The sequence below is a fragment of the Lissotriton helveticus genome, chromosome 9, assembly GCF_964261635.1.
Source record: "Lissotriton helveticus chromosome 9, aLisHel1.1, whole genome shotgun sequence".
In the NCBI taxonomy this organism is placed as follows: Eukaryota; Metazoa; Chordata; class Amphibia; order Caudata; family Salamandridae; genus Lissotriton; species Lissotriton helveticus.
The window spans coordinates 42821828-42843286 of record NC_136070.1 but is presented as its reverse complement, the minus strand read 5'-3'; the positions used below and the strand labels follow the sequence as shown (position 1 = coordinate 42843286).

The following is a 21459-nucleotide window of genomic DNA, read 5'->3' as shown; positions in this document are numbered from 1 at the left end:
CAGTGAAGTAGTGTGGCTCACTGGTTAGAGGCGGCAGACCCGAGAGCAGAGGACGGCCCGGGACCAGGGTTCGATTCCCGGCGCGGCAGGTTTCTGGACCAGGGTCAGCGGACTCGATAATTCTCTCGCCTCGGTGCCCACTCTGATCAGCGTTCACACTTGGCAACTCTGGGCATTAGCTTGCCTCATCTTCACTAACGGCCCCACCAGACCGCCGGGGATGCCTGGTCTCACCCTGGAGATACCCATTAAGGGACCATCTCTCAGGGAAGGCAGGAAGGGTTTCGCAGCGGTCGAAGCGCCTTGGGACCCTACGGGTAAGTAGTGCGCTATATAAATGCCTATACATACATACTATACATACATGGATTGGCCCTACCAAAAAGAACAGGTCAGGGGACTGCATCGTCTTAAGTTTTAGGAGCCCACACGTTGCAAACTACATCTGCAACTGGCTTGTAAGGCCTGATAAGTCCACAATAGAACTTGTACCCCTCTCTTATTTTTATCCTAGTGGTAGCAACACGGTGGGAGGGAGTGAGAAGGGATGGACCAGGGTGGGCTTTGCTGTAGATGGCTCCCGCTACAGACCAAGGCACTCCCTACCAACTGCTCAGGCAAACTTCATGCACCACAACAGGTTTTCCTGTCTGGATCAGGTCGATTGACCACAAACCAGGCCAATCTTATCTGCTCCTGAGAATAGGGTGCATGACGTGCAAAGCCGTGTGGGATTGGGTGTGATCCCTATGTTGGGATCTACCCGGCTCCAGGCCGCTAATAAGCAAGGGGCGGATACGATTGACAATCTGTGCCAACTGGGTCCCCCACTTAACACCGGGTCAGCCCGTATTCCGCAAACAGGGGCAGTGGAGCGGGCTGGTCCTGCTGCCACCGCTGTCGGCGGAACCGGTGCCTTAGACGTTGGTTTACCCATGGCTACCCCGCAACCTCCTGCTGGAGCTCAGGGCAGCCTGCCACTAGATCCAGGACTGAAAATTCTCTCCTGGAATGTGGCAGGAATTGCGAACAAGGAAGGCTCTCCTGAATGGGACTCCCTGGTAGGTGGATGTGATATTCTTCTCCTTCAGGAGACTTGGGCGAGGGCCGCTCAGACCAGGAGAGGGTTTGAAGTATTTGAAATCCCTGCCAAATGGGCTGGGAGGGGGAGGCCATCTGGTGGCTTGGCGATCTGGATTGCGAGTCACACTGGGTGCCAAGCGGAGCAGGTTCGCACGTGTTCGCAGGACATCCAGTGTGTGCGGCTCACTTGGCCTGGCAAAACTCCGTGGGCTATTGTCAACGTCTACTCGCGCCCGGTCGCCTCGCCAAGTGAATCACCTACCCTAAATGATTTGGCTTCCTTCCTGGGCCAACTTCCGGGTGACTACAAGGTGGTACTTGGAGGAGACTTCAATTGCCACTTTGAACCTCTGGAAGGTTTACTCGATGGTGTCCTTACGGCCGAGGACGACCACTGGGGGGTTCCACCCTCTTCTTCTCCTCACCCTAAAGCCTGGTCCCCTCTAGCCTTACAACTCATGTCCCTTACCTTGAATAGCGCGCTGAGGGCGTGTAATGGTCGTACCCCCTCCGATACCCCCTCGGTGTGTACTTTCAACAGGAGGGGCCATGAGTCGAGGCTAGATTATATCATGGTGGACATTTCACTTTGGCCCAAAGTGTTGGACTTTAGGGTTATTAAGAGGTCAGACAGCGACCACAACGCCCTTTGCCTAAATATTGTGTGCCCTTTGCCCCTGACGGATTCATCCCCAGCTGGCCAAGGGGTTGATATGGGGGATTTGCTCCTGACCACAAACAGGCGCCGGGTTAAGTGGGGAAAGCTTGTAAGGTCGGAAGAGTCTATCAAGAAATTATATGAGCTGGCGCTCCCAAGCTTTATGGAGGTGGATGCTCTCCTGAATGAACCAAGAACCCTTGATTACTGTGAGAAACTGGGAAACATTCACCAGGTTTTAGTGAGGGACTTGGCCGAGGTATTCCATCCGGAGGTCCCAATCCGAAAGAAAAGGACCCCTGTCCCCACCTGGTATACCTCAGACTGCAGGGCAGCAAAATCTGAGCTCATTGCAGCCATAAAAGAGGGGTCAGACAAGGCCAAAGTACGTGACCTAAGGAACCACCATAAATCAGTGCTGGCGGCTGCAAGGACCGAGTGGGACTGGGAGCATTGGCAGGACCTCTACGATGCCCTCAAATTCAGGGACTCCCGGAAATTTTGGGCCCTTGTAAATAATGGGTCAGGGGAACTCAGCAAAGCGATTGAGTCTAATATAGCCCCCGCGGTCTGGGAGGCCCACTTTGGGGCTCTCTATCAAGATACCAGTCCCTCCCCGGCCGCAGAGCTGCAACTGCCCTTGGGTACTCAGGAGTTCGGAATGGAACTATCCCTGGGGGAAGTGGAGCTTGCCCTAGAACGTCTAGCAGTGGGGAAGGCGCCAGGCCTGGATAGGTTACCCGGGGATCTGTTTAGGCACCACCCGGATATCTGGGGCCCATACCTTCTCGTTTTATTTAATGCCATTCTCGGAGGTATGGCGATCCCTGGGTCGTGGTTGGGGGCAGAGATTGTGCCCATCCATAAGAAGGGCTCTACTCTGCTCCCTTCCAATTACAGGCCTATAAGCCTCATAGATGTGCCCCAAAAACTCTTTGCGCGCCTCATCTTGGACCATCTCCTAGATTGGGTCGAGGTCAATGACATCCTGAGCCCCCTACAGGCTGGCTTCAGGAAGAACACGTCGACCATGGACCAAATCTTTCGCCTCCTTCTCCTGTACTGGAAGACGGTTACGCTAGAGGGAGGTCGACTGTACATGGTCTTCGTGGACCTGAGGTCAGCCTTCGACCTCGTCCCGAGGGGGAAGTTATGGGAGGTTCTGCAGAAGCTAGGAGTTCCCCCCCACCTCCTTAGAATCATCATTAGGCTGCATGAGAACAACTTTGCGGTAGTGAGGTGTGGGAGGGATGGCAAGCCCTCGGGTAAATTCCCGGTCCGCCGAGGTGTCAGACAGGGCTGTGTCCTGGCTCCGACACTGTTCTGTCTGTACATCAACAGCGTCATTCAACACCTTGACGCTGTTGGGGATAATGACGCCCCGGTTTTGGCAGGAAGGAGGGTGCCGGCAATTATGTTTGCCGATGATACCCTCCTTCTTTCCAAATCCCCCATGGGGATCCAGAGGATTGTGGATGGTTTTGGTCACTTTTGTCGACAACATGGGTTGGAGGTGAACACGGAAAAAACTAAGTTCATGATCTTCAACCCTCCGACCAAGACCAGACCCAATCCAAAACTGGGGGAAACCAGTCTGGAAAGGGTTTCCACCTTTACATATCTGGGGGTCTCACTCCAAGAAAACCTGACATGGGATTCCCAGGTGGCTAGATCTAGGTTGAAACTCTCCCAGCTATCGGGCGCACTCCTGAGGGTATCCAACAAGTCCACCTTTAAGCCTGTCAGTCCGGCCCTGGAAATGTACAGGACTCAGGCGAAGGCAGCTGCCTTGTATGGCAGTGAGCTGTGGGGCCATAAAGCTGGGAAGGTCATGGCAGGGGTGGAAAACTGTTTCCTCAGACGTCTTCTTGCTCTCCCGCAAGGCACACCACTCCTCCCCCTAAGACTTGACCTGGGCCTCCCGTCAATCGCAGAGGATCTGCGGTCGAAACCGGTGAAGTACTGGCATCGGTTATGGTCCACTGAGGAGCTGCATCACTATAGGCAGGACCTTATACACGTCTTGAGGCTGGATGTTAATGGTAAGATCCCTTGGCTGGCACTCATCAAGTCGGAATGTTCCAGCCTGAATTTGCCAGACCTATGGGATGACCCAGCTCAGGGTTGTAGAAGGATTTCGCGCAAAACCCTGGCACTCCTCTATAAGAACAAAACCCTCGCTGATATGGACAGTGCATATGACAGTGGCACCCTGATGGGACGTTTTATAGTATCCAAAAATTCTTATGCTTTTGAACCTTTTATGGATTTTATTTACCCTCTTTTGGCGAGGAAATTGTTCCTGCAATGGAGGTTTGGTACGCTCCCTACTAAAGTCTTCACCTATAAATGGTCGTTAGGGGGCGACAAGCTTTGCCCATGCTGTAAAGTTAAGGATGAAGATGACTTACACATAATGTTCTGTTGCCATGTTTATCGGAGCCCGAGGAGGCGCTGGCTAGCCCCTCTATGCCGGAATCTGGGCTTCAGTAACCACTTACAAGCCTACAGGGTGCTGAAAACCAACACCCTGGGCCACATTGTGTTTGCGGTTTCCAAATTCTTAATGGCAGCATGGATAAGAAGGAAGAAAATGTCTGGTTAATCTATTTTACCATGTTTTTCTAAACACTGCAGGTCCAGTTGGTTTTTATTGTATATATTGTCTTTTATCTGTATGTATTTTTACTGTTTCTTTTATGGCCTATGTGGCCGAAATAAAGAATTTTTGGATTGGATTGGATTGATAGCCAAGATCCAAAATTTGGGACGTAGAAAAGTTTGGACAAGAAACTGCTCTGAGACCCGAGAGGAGTCCAGGACCAACATACTCGTCTATCTGCTCAATGTGCATCGCCTATCGTCCTGACTTCATGGCAGCTCCAGCTACATTCTTCTATGCAGTTGCTGTTTAGTGGTCCTTTGCTAATAGGGTATGCGGCCTCATGGAACTCTTGTCGACTACAGCCTCTAGTGTCATTCAGCTGGAGATTTTCAACTTCAAAAAAAGAGACTAGCCCAAACATAGAAATCTTAACCAGGACTTTGTCCAGTGGTTCCTTAATGATGACTGCTCCTCCATGGACACTGCTTGCAGCCTTGCCCAGCTGAACTTTTACCTTCTCAGAGACTGTTTCTTCAAATTTCTTTCAAGACTAAAGGGTAAGTGTCGACCGGGCCAATCCATTTTTTGTTTCCTACTCGCGCTCCATCGTAGCCGGCCATATTTTTCTAATTTGATCCGATCTTCAACGACTAAATGTCCACGGTTGGCGCTTTGATCTTTTAGGCGCTAATTTTTACCATGAATTTTATAGATTCATAACTCTGGTTCTACTGACTTGATTTATACTGTTTTGGTGTCAAATAATTTATTGAAAGGTAGTCAATTTTTCAAAAATTGTGAGGGGTTTTTCTTGTGTTGTGTTTTCACTTTATTACTGTTTGTGTACTGCATAAATACTTTACACACTGCCTTTTAGCTAAGCCTGAATGCTTTTGTGCCAAGCTACCATTAAATCAAGCACAGTTTAATTTAGTTTCTTTTGGGGTTCACCCTGACAGGGATTGTGGCTGTTGCTTGAGCAGGGTTAACACCCTATTCATCCAACAACCCAATTTCTCACAATGGTGCAGGAGAAAATAACAGCAAGGAAGAGGGTGAGTGGGGCTATTGGGTATAAATCACGGCAGGGATGAAAACAATACCATTCTTCTATCCCTTAAAGTGTAGCATGCTTCGGCTGATGTGAGAGACTCATAAAGTACATTTCTAAGGGAAATGCATTTGTTGAATGTAACATTTTACATGAGGAGAGGAAAACACTACCTGTAAATATGATAATAATGATCACCTTATATAGTCCAAAGTGGCTAGTAAACATGTAAAACTGTCCTAATTGCTGAATGCAGGAAGCAGGCCCCCAGCGGACACTGAGATCACCAGGCAGAAACAGATCGCTACCACTTAATTTATCAGTAAGAGCACCCTGGTCTTCTGACCTGTCACTTTCACAGACCTTTAACTTTTCAATAAATGCTGCTTTGCATGGTGAAGGCATGAGATGAACAGAAACGCTCTGGTGCAGCGTTGTCTTTGTGTGTGAGATATATGTTCATAAGGTACACAATAAGAGGAAAAGTGCAGTGAAGATCTGGAATGAGCTCCTCTGGTTACCATGAGTAAATCAGCACCACCAAACCTGTCAACCTCAATTGCGGAGTTGCACAAGGATCCTCATTCAGCCTCACTCTGTTTAATGCCTGCATGACAACACTCATCAGTATCATCCGATCAAACAGAATCAATATAATATCTAATGCTGATGACACTCGGCTCCTAATCTCCCTCTTCAACAAGATGCCAAGCATTGTACCAATTTCTCCACCTGCATTACTGAAGTCACAAGATAGTTGATAAACAACTGCCTCAAGCTCAACACAGACAAGTAAGTAGTAACCTTCAGCAAAGATACCTCGCTCTGGGACCTTACGCCTTACGCCTTGTCCACTGTGTACGTACAAGTTCATCCATGTGCATCCTTGTTTACCCAGGTTCTCCGTCGCCAAACCTTCCAGCCTTCTTGCAGGCTCGGTCAGCATATAGGGTATGATACCTGGTCTTGATTAACTCTATCCTGGAGATCTGTGATCTGGAGGAATGGTAGGACAACTTATTTCTTATTTACATGTTCCAGCGTTCATATATACACAAAGATCTTTGTTCCATGATGTGCACTGAATGGCTATAATCTGGCCTAGAACTTCTTTCGGCAGGATGAAGGTCTACTGGCGCCACAGAGTGCCTGCCATTATCTCTTGTTCTGTACACATTGTAATGTGAGATTATGACTGCTCAGGTATATACTGTATGGTACTGTTATGTATAGCTGTTGCTCCAGTGTGGTGTTTAATGCGGTCATCTCACAGTCAACTGACTTATGCCATAATGTGCGAGCCCTCCTACTGTTGAGACAAAGCTTTAATGTTCTAGTCCGAAACTTGAAAAAATTACTATTAGTTTGGGACAGCTGTTCGTTATTTGTCCAAAGATGTCCAAAGATGTCCAAGGATGGGCCAGTGAATGATATATGCCGCTCCAAATTCGACTCTACCTAATCACCTTAGGCCGTATGCCTTACAATTTGTTTGGGAAGTGCTACTATTTGCTTGGGACAGCTGTTTGTTATTTGCCCAAAGATTAAAAGTGAGTTATTAACATCTATTCCACACATACTTTATTTCCATGATGTCCACACTCAGTTGAAAGAAGTGGCATGTTTAGGCCATTTTAGCTTGAACGGCCCACATGTTTCATTGCCTGATCACTTTTTGGCAATTTCATCAGGGCACGGGGACGCATCTCCACCTCACTGATGCGTAAAATCGGGTGGTTGTCAGGTGGACTCCTACCAACAACACCAAGGGGGCTGGTAATCAGCCTCCACCGTTGGATGCAGTACAGCACACAACAGTGCACCGCTACATCGGCAGTCTGCGCTCAAATAATCTCTCGATAATTCAGCATAGCCATACCTTTGGGGTATTTAAATGCCTGTATATAACTTACAAAGAATATGATGTGTTTTGTATAACCAGGTTATCTGTGTATGAAAGCTGTAGAAATGAACCATGCTGGCCAGAACAATGATAATTCGTTTTATACAAATTCCACAACAGACACAAATAAAAAAATGGAATTAGGAAGAACATGTAAAATAATCAAAACAGCAAAACAGCCACATAAGGAGTCCATGACTACACTCATAATATCACAGATGTTATATGCATTTGTTTCACGAGTATATGCACCATTTCACTTGTACAGAACCACACCATGTGCTGTGAAAGAAAACTATGGGATAAACTAATGGATTGATGTTTGCTTTATGATTCAATGACACCTGTGTTGTATTTGTCTTTTCAAGTTTCTGCTTTGGCCACCACAGGACATCTAGGCATAACTGACGAGGCTTCATGCTGAAGCAGAAACGAGCAACAATGAAAATCCAAGATGCCATAAATCCAACAGCAGATGATGTCTGTCTGTCTTTCAGAGGATGCTCTTTCTAGACCTTTACCACACTCTTCTATTCTTCAAGACGATGTGCACAGTTTCCTTTCACTAGGGTGCTTCATAGTGAGGCAGAAGTACGTAATTACTACTTATTGTTTAGAGGAGCCTCTACAAATACAGCCAAAGGGTAGTTCATTGCTCTGTTTTTTATTTGGTATGCTTGCCCGCGATAATACGGGTGTTGCTATTATTTATGCATGGAGGTGTCAGAGGTCTTATTTTGAAGCTTGTTAAACCCCGTCTTCATTTCCAGGCTGACAAACTTCATATTGTCCACGTAAGCCTTTATCTCATCAGCAAAGTAATATAGATCCAGGCACTTTGGTTAGATTTTGGGCTTCTTTTCCACCGGATAACGCCATGAGGGACTTCTCATGGCGATTTCATGACAATAGGCGAAGGTGGAGAAGTGTGGCTCAATGGTTAGAGCGGCAGACCCTGATGCAGAGGTCTAGCCCGGGACCAGGGTTCAATTCCCCGCCTCGGCGGGTCTTGGGCTTAAAATTCCACGGACCTGATAATTCTCGCCTCGGTGCCTATTCCAATCATGGAGTCCCACTCTGCAACTCTGGGCAATAGCTTGCTTAATCTCCACAACAGACCCCACAACGCTAAGGATGCCTGGCCTCCACCTTGGTGGTGCCCAGGAGTGGACACCTCACAGGGAAAGCCAGGATGGGTTCCACAGCAGTATTCGTACAAGCGCCTTGAGACCCTTGTGGGTGAGTAGTGCACTATACAAGAATCAATTTACAATTTACACTTAATAGGCATAGGCGGAAAGCTCAACCACATTCTTTGGTGAGCATATAACCGACTGGAGACCCTAAAACTTTTATTCACTGCCCCCCTCAAGCTCTGGCTATTGTGCCCGGGCAAAAGCTGAGTAAACTGTTCCAAAATTCCCTCAGTTACTTGTCAAACGATCCAGCAAGGATGTTTAGTTTTCGAATCTTAATATGTCCGCAAGCTTGTAAAAGGCCTTTTTACCCACTGTATCAATGCATTTGGGCTTTTTGTCTGGTGTATTGTAGCCTGTTGTTCACAATGGGAACTATGGCCAGCCATCAGAAGAATAACTACCCTTGATAAGTTAATGGTCCTGCTTTGCAGTCAAGCACTTTTCCCAGAGGGTCTCGATGGGGAACGTGTGTGAGAGTCAGAGAAGCAACTAGAACCACATTTCGGGGGGCTAAGAAAAATTTCGGGTGGGGCTAGTTCTTCCAGCAGTGTGCAGAATGGAGATAGAAGGGCTCTAAAAAGGACTAAAATAACAACAAAGCCTCATTAACAAGCGAATGGTCTTTTAAAGACCTGTGAAGCACTCAGGTGGGGCTGTGTTTGTGCCCGGGAAGCTGGGAAGCTGTCTCAGCTGGTCTGACACACACGACGGGGGGGGGGTGTTGAACCCCTTTGAGCCCAATGGGCGTTGCACACCTGGAGAGAACCCAGAGATGGCTACATATTACACATTACTGTTATGTAGTTTTATATTACATTTTTGTGTTGGTTAGTTAGCTTGAAAACCTGTTTAAAATGTTTAGGTGTTATATACTTGCTTGAATAAATTATTGATATAACAATGGGCAATGGTGAGGGACTTCGGATTTATGTGATACAATGACTGCAGGGTTTACCACATAATTATATATTTACCACAGTTGCCATATCATTTTACTACCTATTATTTAGAGTTAACAAAGAATGTTGTTTCTAGCTAATATATAATTTGCCACCTAGATTGAAATTTTTTAGACATAAATTAGATAACCTTGCTGCATAGTGTGGTCCTCCAAGCCAAATACTCTCAAAATCCTTCACAATGTAAAGCTCCGCAGAGTGGTTTGGGGGATATCATTATGATGGTGAAATCTATATTCCATAGCAATCCCTGTGAAATATGGGTTTGTATACTACTGCATTATTTGTAATAAAAGCACCTAAATATGTAGGATATTAGTACTGAGGGACATTAAAGCTGTGAATTCTTTGTGAACTCCATCTATCCCCAGTCATTTATAATCCTAATTGGAACCATGGAGAGAGTCACCCTCCTCGCAACTTCCCCAAACCGACAGTTGTGTAAAAGACAGAGACAGTATCTAAGGCCAAAGTGTGAAGCAGATCATGCCTCTAGGTAAGCAAGGGCTTGTAATTAAGAGTTGCTGCCACCAACAAGCAAGGTGAGACGCGTCATGCACTCACTCTCTTCTGCCTTGAAGTTGTGGTGGCTGTTATTAACTTGAGACTGCATTAATATAACTGCATCTACAATGACCCTCCAGCTGCATGGCTCTATCGGTTGCAGATGGCCCAGAATGTCTCACTCAAACTAGTCTCAGAGTTGGGTAGAAGCGATCATGGTACAGCAGCAGCTCTAAAGCCCTTCACTGGTTACCAGTATTAAGATGGAATCCTATTCAAACTTGGCTGCTGGATGTATACATGTATACACTGCTGTTGGATGAATACATGTACTTGGCCCATCTTTATCTATCCAGCAGAATTTCCCTCTACTGTGACAAAAAAAAATGTCAGGATAAATTGTTTTTGAAAGTCCCACAAGTCAACCTTAAAATTAAGGGTTAAGAGCTTTGTCTGCCTCAGGCTCATCTACCTGATTGATTGATTGAGACCATATATAAAGCGCTCACAGCTACTTCAGTAAGAAGTGTTGCGACGCTCTGAGGAGAGTGACAGTGACTATCAACTCGGTCAGTATGATCTGGAACTCTCTCAGAGAATTGCTAAGATATCCGTCCAATTTGACTTGCTTTAAGAAGGCACTAAAAAAACATATTTAGGTGTTACGGACCCACATAAGAACCGTACAAGGAGTCTCCTTTGTAGAAGTGCATGTGTGAGAAGTGGCCTGACAGGCAGGCAGGATTCAATCAGCGAGAGATACCACATTCAATCACAATATGGAATGACCTGACCCCTTATGAGGAAGAAGAAAATCCTATAATGAAATCCTTGTTTAGTGCATTTTAAAGCTCTTCTGTTTTGTGCATTTATTTAGTAAGGCATTGGAGTGCTGTAGATAGTTGTAGCAATAGGGAAAAGAAGCAGTGCAATGTATGAGCCCCGCTAACTTGTCAATTTCTTCTACAAGGAGGGATCTCTTTCGATGCCAAAGTCCTTATATTATGTTCCGGTGGCATACGAAGCTCCTTCTGCTTATCACGGGGCCTTGTGAATACATCACACAGACCAGTCAGCGAGCCAGGCCGAACTCATCAGGGCGCACTAGAAAACCTTTAACCGATCAATACGTCGCTTCTCTCAGCCAATGTTTTAAGTATTTTTATCATACAAATGAGAATGTCCGAGATGTGACTCAATATGCAGTGTGTGCTACAGAGAATTCCATCCGTGTTGTCAGAGCGGAAAATGTTTGAGCACTGCGTGGAAGACTCAGAAATCTTACTTTCCACTGCTGGCGTGTCCACTCCTCGTGAACTTGGATGTGCACGACTGAGGTACAGGACATGGACCCCCATCATCTGAGTGAATAATGTCTCACTGCTACTGACACTCTCAGATATGTTGTGTCACTTCTGGTGACGCTGCCTGTGACGGTCTGTATCCAGACATCTAATAGCGGCCTTGATGTTGCAGTTTTATTTTCGAACACTTAACTGCCTGGGCACAACAATGACAAGAAACAGGCCCCCAAGGCACAATGATGTCATCTTGTGTAAATAGTAGTAGACCTCTGATGCCGAACAGGGCCTGGTTCATGCTGCAGTAAATTGAAAAATAAATACAGAAATACATTCCATAATTCCCACGTGGCAGCACTCTAACTGCAAACAAGAGCTATTCTTACTTCCAATATCATGTCATGGTTAAGACTCCAAACACTTCACATATAATATGAATGCAACGGCTTTGCCTCATCTAGTACAGCCACTAAGACTGCACGTTTTACATTCCTGCCCTCATGTGATGTTTTGGCAGGCAAAGCACAGATTATACCGTCATTTATTTACACCTTATATCTATGGTCCTATCCCCCGCGTCTTTCAATTAAAATGCCCAAAGACAAAGCAGTTACCGAAGGAAACAATGCCAGCCCTTCTACTATAGTGAAACCAAAGCGCCATCAAATATTTGCCAAGATGTGCGGCATAATCAAAGAGGAAATCTTAATTGTGCATTTAGCTCACCGAATGAACTAGTCCACTTTTATTTCAGAGCGTGCCTAACCCACGTCATTTCCTAACTGTAAGAGAGTTGCAATATATAAGCAGGTCTGCGTCGGGTTTTCTTTCTGGTCTACTGCATGAGTGGTATCCCTTTCAAAGCTTAGTACAGAAATGGGTCTTGATAGGGAAATTCTTCAGGCAAACAATCTTTGGCGCGGTTCGAAGATTCCCTATATCATCAAGGGTTTCTTTTCTGGCCGGATAGGGTATATGGGGGAAGGATTCTGTTTTCCATGAACTGGAGACCGCAGTTGGCTGCAATGACACATCTTAATTGGGGTGTGTCTGCTTTCGGTGACATCATGCATGTATTAAATAGACGAGTCAGAGAGGCAAAGCTCATCGAAGTGCACTACAACAAAACGTTCAACAGATCCTTTCCTTCGGACAATATGTTTTCAAAAATGAGTATTATAAAACTGAGACTAGCCTAGTTATGACTTAACATGCAGTGTGGGCAACAGAGGAGAATTTACTGTCTGAGCACTGCTTGGAAGACTCAGAAATGTTCCTTTTCCACGTGCTGCCGAGTCCGCTGCACGTGCCCTTGGTCGTGGATGTTTATATGTAGGTATAAAGGCGCGCGCACGGCCCAAGAACTCGATGTGGGATCTATAATGTGCGGTTCCATGTTCAGCAGTGGAATAGGGCTTAGCTAGGAAGCCCTTTTATTAGAGTTTACTAGAAGGCGACATACAAACCTAAAGAATCGAAAACCGCCGAATACATAATAGCGGGAGAAATCCTGCACACCGAATTGCAAAGATCTTGCAATTCACAGACGGCAGTAAAGGCCGGGGGGCTGCCAGACAGGAGAGGGGTTTTAAGGGTGCTACCACCTACCAGATACCGACTGCAGGGCCAGCATTGCCTTTTGCTTCGTAAAGCGATGCGGCGAACACTACGAGATATCATTATGTATCACTTTGGGGTACAACGCATGTTCTGTGCCTGCAAGTAGAAGTCGTCGCTCAACTTTCAGCTTTTCGAAACTAGCCACAAACACTTCTGAAGGGCTTTTTTAGGTCCATCCCAGAAACGGCTGTAGCTACCTCATCAGATTCATCTAATTGAAGAAAAAAATCTAAACAGAATAAAAAACCTAAAAAGAAACGTGCATATATATATACATTCATAGGATATGATCCCAGAACTTCATTATCGGAATGTTATCTCACATAAATATTGAGTCCTAAGAACGTTTGCAAATGTATCGCCTCCTTGGAGTTAATGATAGAAAATCTGCACCCAATGACACAATATGTTTGTGCACAATAGTTAGAACATGCTATTTATGGCAGAGGAGATTTCTGGCAACAATATTCTGACATACTACCATACATCGGAGTGCTTCCAGCCAGCCCTCTTTAGCCATTGGTTCGTTCAACCGTCATTGACCTTTTGCATTCATTCACCATATAATATTGCATGTGGCAATGGGTCAGGCACTTTAGCGGCTGACTCTGTTGCACCATGGTGGCCCTTTGCTTGATCACTTGCACACCACACCGTCTGTCTAAGAAGAGGTGCACTTCAGTATGGCTGGAGGTGTGATGGTGGATGGAATTTATGTGGCTGTGTTTTGTTCCCCTTATTTCCTCCTTTTTTCATTTTTAGTCATCCTTGTTTAATTAAACAATGTCTTCAGTTTGCATTCATTCAAAGCCAAAAGCACATTTTCTTTCTGCCAATATGAACCATGTTTTCCTGTGATGTGCTTAAAACTACGATGGATTTATTTACTTGTTCCATGTATACTTGCGTGTTAGGAAGAACCCGTACTATTCAGTGAAAATCATATATTTAAATTTTATTGAAAGCTTATGTCTGCCACATTTTGGCGCAAGACGTTTTCTTTTTCTTTTCTTTTTATTGTATATTCATACAATACTTATTTAAAAAAGAAAGAAAAATAACACCAGCTTGCCAACTGAGACCCTGTAGTTGTGTCAATGCTTGTTTTACTTTGCAGCACTGAATCCCAGGTATTTAGTCACTATCTACATAGACTACTTACATATTATTTCTTCTTAAGTTATATATTTTGCTATGTAGAACAAGGGCTGAAATAACCATGACAATAATTCACAATACATTGATCAATACACTTGTGACAGTCTGCATACTATTTTTCTGTTCCATTATGACAGAGGTGGCAGTATCTGGTCTGGGGGCCTAATTATCAGAAGTGTAGTTCTGCTTTGGTTCTGGCTTTTCCAACTGCAAATATTGTGTGATCCTGGAAACATCACTATCACTGTGTGTTTCATTTTCCTCATCCACAACAAAATCACTTAGGAAGTAAACAAATGATCAAGCATTTCCTTGAAAGGGGTACTGTAAGCAAAGCATTTCCCTTACTTTAGAATGCAGTTTGACCTGGTCTGCTGAGATAGTCAATGCTGAGATAGTCAATATTTACCAAGGCCCTGCTACTAAAAGAATCAATTCAAATTACAACATTTCATTTGTCAATCCATATTTTTCAGAGAAACACAAATATGTCTCTTTTTTAGTTGCCTGTCAAACTCCACAAATTAAGGCACCAACATGCAATTCTGTTTCTGAACCATCAATGCACTTAAATCAAGAAAGTCTTTGAAGAGCATTAATATTTGATGTCTATCCTCAATTAATTTTTGGTTAAAAATGGGCAGCACTTACTTTAAAAATCAATTAAAAATAGGCCTTCGTCTTATGATTGTTACTTTCTCCTTCCCAGTACTATAATCTTGGGCGTTAAACCCCCTTTGCAGCACACAAATTTATATTCAAATCCAATGCCAAAGGCCAGTCCCATTTTCAAAAGCGAAAGAGATGCAAGCAAAACCCACAGACTAAAATTAAAATATTAGTGTATTTTCTCTCTCACTTACAAAGAGACCAAACCTGACAGTATGTCATCAGTATAAATCGTTTTTATCTTAAAAAGAGAACACTTTTGCTTGCACCTTAAGTGAAGTAGCACCGTGGTCCTCTCTAAGACAAAAATACGGGGTGAGAGGGAAAAATTGAGCCTAGTTAGATCCTTGAAAATATGATTGTCCAGTTCCAAACAGAATTCAAGTCATTCATTCTGGATATAAAACTATGAGCCGTTTTCCACACATCTTGTAGACAGTCCAGCCTTTACTGCAGTAAGAAGCTTATGGTCCTGACTAAAAATGAAGAGAAATCACACATCATGTTTTTTCAGCCAAAAGAAAAGCCACAGAAAAGGAAATCACAGCCTTGTACAGCAACCTGTATAAGCACAAATAAGCCACAAAATTAAACAGATTTGGTCGACTGGGTGTCTGCTAGCCGTAAATGCTGAAACGTTTGGGAATCAGACAACTGAGTCATGTGCAAAATGTTCAATCTAACAGCTTCCCAACAAGCAATGAAACCCTCCTTGTTCAGAAACGAATGCCTCTCTCTGAAAGCATCGTTAGTGAGGCATTGAATCTGGTAGGTTTTTAAGCACTTTACAAATGTCCAAAGATGTAGAAATGTCATCAATTAATTCAGGGGTTAATAAACACTAATGCAGGCCGTGCACTTACACTGCACATACCATTCTCAAAGTTTGATGCGTTGTGCACATAATCTATTTAACTGGAATGATGCTGCCTGTTTTGAGAGGAGATATGAACAATTGCCAAAATTATTGCCTGTGTATCTAGTGAACCTTATTTATATTACCAGCTCCCACACTTGAACCAGTTACTAGAATGTTAGCTACCAGTCCCCTGGACAAGTTTGTTTCATGACTAAAACGTATAAATGTGTGAGCCCTATTGGAGAGATATAAACATAGTGGGAACGGAAAGAAAGAGCCGCAAGAACAACAGCATGGAAGCTTAAGTCACTTCTCAGTGCAACTTCCTCCAGAAATGTGGCAATAGATATTTCAATCAGCAAAACAATGCTTTCAAATGATGAGATTGATGTTGCTGATCTCCAAGTCTATTGAGTTCAGCATTTGGCCATTGTCTCAAAATCTTATCAAGTTGTTCTAGTTCATGGTGACCTGCTCTCCCTCCCAAAGACCACCCACTAACCAGGCATTCCGTACCCAGACTTGCCCCACTTCCAACTGGTTAACTGTTAGCTCTAAAATTGCATATCACAGTATTGGAGACAAACATTTAATATAATGTGCAGTGCAACAGATAGTCACCATACAAATCATCGTAATGGAGATACTGAATTTAATGTGCGGTGCAACAGACACTCGCCATAAAAAAAAACACGTTAGGCATTGGAATCGTCCCAGAACCAAAGCACACTCAATAGATGTGGGTAAGGAAGTTCTCAAGGGGAAACAAAACATCTGTGCATTGCTACAAATTGAAAATGGCAACCCTCGTGAATGTGGCTTGGTGTCTCAGAGGCAAAAATCCCTCAAAAGTATCTACCAACAATCGGCGTGATGTAGTTGAATTTTGGTGCCTAGACACTGTGCTTATTTCATGCAGCGCAAGATGTCAAATCAAAGCATCCCTTAGGGGAAGTAATGCTATTAGGGAGGAGACAATCCCTTTTGTTTGGGATGTAAAGGTACAGCAGATAAGAAACAGCCTCATGAGATTTACACACACTTATGGTGGCACGCATAAAATCACGTCTGCTTTGATACATTGTTGAATCCCAGGGGGGAGGTATGTGTGACTGTCTAGTGTAATGATCATGATTTGGATTTTACGCATCCGGCTCGATATTACCCTCATACTTTCTGTGTCTTCCTCGAGTGCTGTTGTTCTTTTGTCTGTCTGCTATCAAAATGGTCTGATGCATGGTCCGCATCTCCCCCCACCCCCACGCTGCACTGTACACTAAACTACAAAACAGAGGTACTTCACTGCACACATAAGTGACACTTGCTACAAGAAAAGAACCAGTGATCAGGTATCATGGATCCGGAATTACAAGGTCAGGATCTGCAAAAAGCCCTTACAACAGCGTAAAATCTCCAAGCGGGCTAGATTATCTGCAGTCCAAAGTGTAAGGTGGCTGTAGGGGAAAAGACGCTCAGCTTCAAGCTCTATGGGAAAGACATTGAAAATGTAAATACTCAAAGTCTATTTTTTCGAATATTAATAAACATTTGCAATGCTTTCCCCACTGCCTCTACAACTCTTAACTTACACCTATTTCAAGCATGCTTGAAGGTGCAATGACTTTGGAAAGTACGTCAAACACACCAGTGTGTTTGAGGTGTGGGAGGAATGGACCTTTTGACATAGGAATTGCTTTCATTTGAAAAAGAGAAAAAACATAAAAGGTAATTGTACATTTAGCCTGACAAGGGGCCTGAAAACGTCCTGCTTCACAATCAATCAACAGGCAGTGAGTTACAACTGACAGGCATACACTAGTGAAATAAGGATGGTAGTAGTTTACCAAGGAACAGAACTGGGGGCTCTAATATTATCAAAAATGTGTAAAACAGTGCAAATTGTAGGTGTAGTCCAGCATTATCTTCCAAATTTGTATGAACTGGCCCTAAAATCCAGGGGGGCGGGGGGAGTTAGGCTCGCACAGAGCATGCGGGACCCTCTTCAAGCATCCAGCTATAGGTCTTGATGACATTAGTTATCAACAGTATCCCACGTGCATTGGGACAAAGCACATTTTCAGAGCCAGATACCACATTTGTATGACCCCACGCAAACAAGTCGGCCTTCTAAAGAGGTGCACTTCAGAATTCATTCCACGTCTGGTCAAATCTCCTCTAGCTCAGAAACCAAAATCTCCATACTTGGACCTTTGATTGCCTTTGACTGGTTTAACTGAAAACAATGTGCCAGCATAGTACAAGGAATCAACTTTCCAAGTCCCCGATATACCACAGAAAACTGTTCAGAGCCAGGTTGTTTTACATTTTTCACTAAAGTGTGGGTCAGAGCCAAGCACCAACAGATGATCTACGTTAGTGTGCACTCTATAAGAATTATCAGTCTAATTTCACCTAGTCACTCGCCTGTCTTCACTTGTTAGCTGCCTCTCACACATCGCTCTCACACCTGGCACAGAATGTATCACTGTTCAATGCTCTGAATGCGACCATGGGGGGGTTGCCGTCTCATTACTCATAAGGGAGACCACCTGGGAACACTCTGGCTGTGAATCCAGAAGACCTAGGTTCTAATTTAGACTTCTCTACTTGAAAGCACTGTGTATTCCTAGGCCAGCCAGGTTATCTCCCTGTGCGTCACTTAACATCTGCCCAAACTGGGAAAGTTTACAAAGGAGCAAAGGCGCTAGGTAGTGAAATTGCACAAGTAACGTAAAAGGGACACTAAAATGTAAGAAGCAGCTGCAATTTTTATGTTTCTTCAATGTGCTCAAGAATAAACTGAAAAAGATACAAATGTCAAGAAACATACCACAGTGAAAACGGGATTTTGAAAAAGCAGCCCCAGATGCGCACACTCTGAAGCTACTCTATTTACCGCCACATAAAAGGGAACACGACATTTAATTAGCAATCTGGATTACTCTTCACAAACATCAATTTTCCAGCACATCCCCACACATCTGACATTAGCTCGTGTATAATGCAACAAAAATACATTTTGTTTTAATCTAAGGAGCAGTGAATTCAATTTGCTTCGCAACTCCATTCCCAAAACTGCCCACTTATTAATTCAATGTTCAATGTTTTTCTTTCCACTATCAGTTTCTTCTAGCCATAGCTTGCAATTATTTCAGTGGCCATCGCATAACCATTTTGTATTATATGATTTGACAAAATATAGAAACGCAGCATTTTTTTTCTTTTTTGAGTGTGTGTAAGGGGGTGGCAGCAAATGGGATGATAGAAGGTTTACAGGCATGTTGTATTAGCACTGGGTCACAGAATCTTCACTTCCGGGTATGGACACACTATATATACATCAAAAACAGCAAAGGGCTGTCCAGGATCCATACCGTGGCCGCTCTGGAGGAAGGGTTTGCGCGCTGCTGCTATGGATCTGTCACTACGATGTTTTGGTTACACCAGGCGCCTGTGGTGTTCTAAGGAATTCGTTCATCTCTGGAGTGAGATCCCTGGAATCCAGCAGCTGTGCTTGGTACACTCACCCTCCCCGCCCCCGCGCCGAAAGCAAGGGTGGGTCACCGTGAACGTGATAGAGACCCTGCTACGGTCTGACGTCTTCCCCTAAATACAAACGCCCACAGCCCCTCGATGATGGGTATCACAGCGCTAGCTTGCGAGAAAACGTGCATCCGATGGGAGTACGCTCGCCACCAAGGTGTCACAGTTTCATGAACCCGGCAGTTGCCTTTAAGGCAGCGGTCTGGGTCCCTTCGCACTCGTTGCTGGCCATAGAATGACAATCACAAAGAGGAAAATAAAACCTTGCCTTTTGTTCAGAGGGGGCTGTGTGTACACAGTCCACACGGTAACTGCGCAGTGGTGTAAACAAGGCTGGCGCTTTCCGAAATACCTAAACATTTCTCAAGACATCCCTGAACTCTCAGTGGCCGTTTTTATCTTCTTTAAAACACCAAGGTGAAAGAGGCGTCGGGGGAGGCAGCCCTGATGCTTTTCTCTCCTCCGACGACTGTGCAGTGAGGCAGCAAGAGGCTCCGAACGGCGCACGTAGTTATTTGGGTAGCGCCGTACACCCCTTTATTTATTCAGCTCAGTTTCCAAAACACAACGACGCGTGCGGCACGAGGGGTCACAGATTTGCTTTTTTTTGGCAATCTCTGGGTCTTGCGTTTTAATCAAACTCTGCGTTCAAGTTTCTGTTGCTTTGTTTCGGGGGTGACATAAGCTTGCTGGCGCCACTCTGCAGGCTGAAAAGGAGCAGTCGACTGCCCTTCTGCGCGCAGCCGAGCGCCGCCGCTTCCAAGAGCGCAAAGGGCACTTTGCGCACAGCACAGGCAGGCGTAGGGGATGTCGGAGAGCCGGGCTGGCACCTACCTGGGTAGAAGTCTTTGGACTTGGAGAGCTTGATGGTGGCACCCGTCTCCTTCTGCAGCTGCACTATAGTCTGTCCTCCTTTCCCAATGATGGACCCAGCAGCATAACTCGGGATGAGCACCTTGAGGAAATACTGTCCATCTTCTAAATAAAACAAACAACAGGTACAGAGGGTTAGCGGCATCCGGCAAGAGTGGCTTCACCCCCAGTCCACCCCAAAGGCGCACCCTGGAGTGCCACCAAACATACAGAAATGCACAGAAATAGACATAAATCCACCCGATGTGTGTTATCATCACATGCCTAAATCCTCTAAAATTACTGTAAGCATTAAGAAAATAAACGCAAAATCGTGAGGTTGCAGTAGTAAAAGGACAGTATATACGTTATGACATATAATTGCTGTACAAACGCGCTGTGATAGTCCATACAAAAACCTGCTTTCCTAACACAAACCCCCCAAAACGCATGCATGTGAAGCAGCAGCACCCTCGCAAAAATGCCAGATTGACCAGTGACCGCGTGAAAAATGCACCCAGCTTGGATTGCTACATGACAGTTAGGAGGCATTTTGCAATTTGTAAAATCAAAAATAAAGCCAGAGAGTTGCAGAGGCTTTCCTCGAGCGTACAACATATCCGCGTCTGGAAAAATCCCAAAACCGGCTCCTTAAAATGTTCTATTCTAGGCGTCAAGCGATTGCCAAAAAAAGATTTCGGGACAATGCGGAATCAGTTGCAGGAGTAATCCGGGCGTGCAGTCGTGAAATCTTCTCAGACGGCAGCGATCTCCTCTAAGCTCGTCAAAGGCACGATCTAACTCTCCCTTTTTCATTATCAAACGCCTTAATTGCAATACACTTTAAAAGATGACAAGCTACACATTCCTATTTCCACCCACCTTGGTTCACCATAGCCCCCACCCGGCTCAAGAACTACTAGGACTGGGAAAAAGAAAATGCAAATAGTGACCTGAAAATGGTCCAAAACTTACCCCTCCCCTTGCGAAGGGGTGGAGGTGGTGGGGGAGAGAAAAAAACGTTAGTGTGGGGGAGGGGGGAAAAGAAACATTCACATCTTATAATAAAACGGCAGCAAGATTATATCACGTGCTTCCGAAATGAAAAGCAAAAGAAATCAATGTAACTAACTTTGTATAATCTCAACATGTTCCAGAAAATAAATATCCCTGTACAGTTTATGATAAAAGTGCAGGTCCATCTGAGGTGCTGGAGAAGGTGGTTACAACACATCCAAACCAGCTGTGGCCAGCAACCCAGTGAGAGAGCTTGCAAATCCCGAGCAAGTAAATTCACCTCTGCATCGGTGCATTGTTAGGGCTCCAATACGGGGGACGGGAGATGTGGGACTGTTATAACTCATCTCCGGGAAGCCAGCCCCCACCCCCTCCCCACTCCCAGCCTCCCCCTGAAAATAGAAATAAAATGTTTTAATTCGACTTCTCTCTTTCCGGGCAAAGGAGTAGGTAAGTGCGGAGCCGGGTGTGTTAATAA

General features: G+C 44.8%; 1 protein-coding gene across 6 annotated transcripts in view; it reads right to left on the bottom strand.

The window, feature by feature from the left end:
* Positions 1-21459, bottom strand: part of NOVA1 (NOVA alternative splicing regulator 1) — a 635377-nt gene that overhangs the window by 421236 nt on the left and 192682 nt on the right. For 3 of the 6 annotated variants that reach the window (XM_078659424.1, XM_078659420.1, XM_078659422.1), the window contains exon 2: positions 19947-20090. Coding sequence is in view for 4 of the 6 variants with exons in the window: in XM_078659420.1 (XP_078515546.1) it covers positions 19947-20090 (144 nt within the window). In the remaining 2 variants the exon portion in view is untranslated. Of the gene's footprint in view, positions 1-19946; positions 20091-20435; positions 20453-20846; positions 20879-21096; positions 21230-21459 lie in introns of those variants that run through there. The other 3 variants (XM_078659421.1, XM_078659423.1, XM_078659425.1) reach the window with 3 other exon arrangements.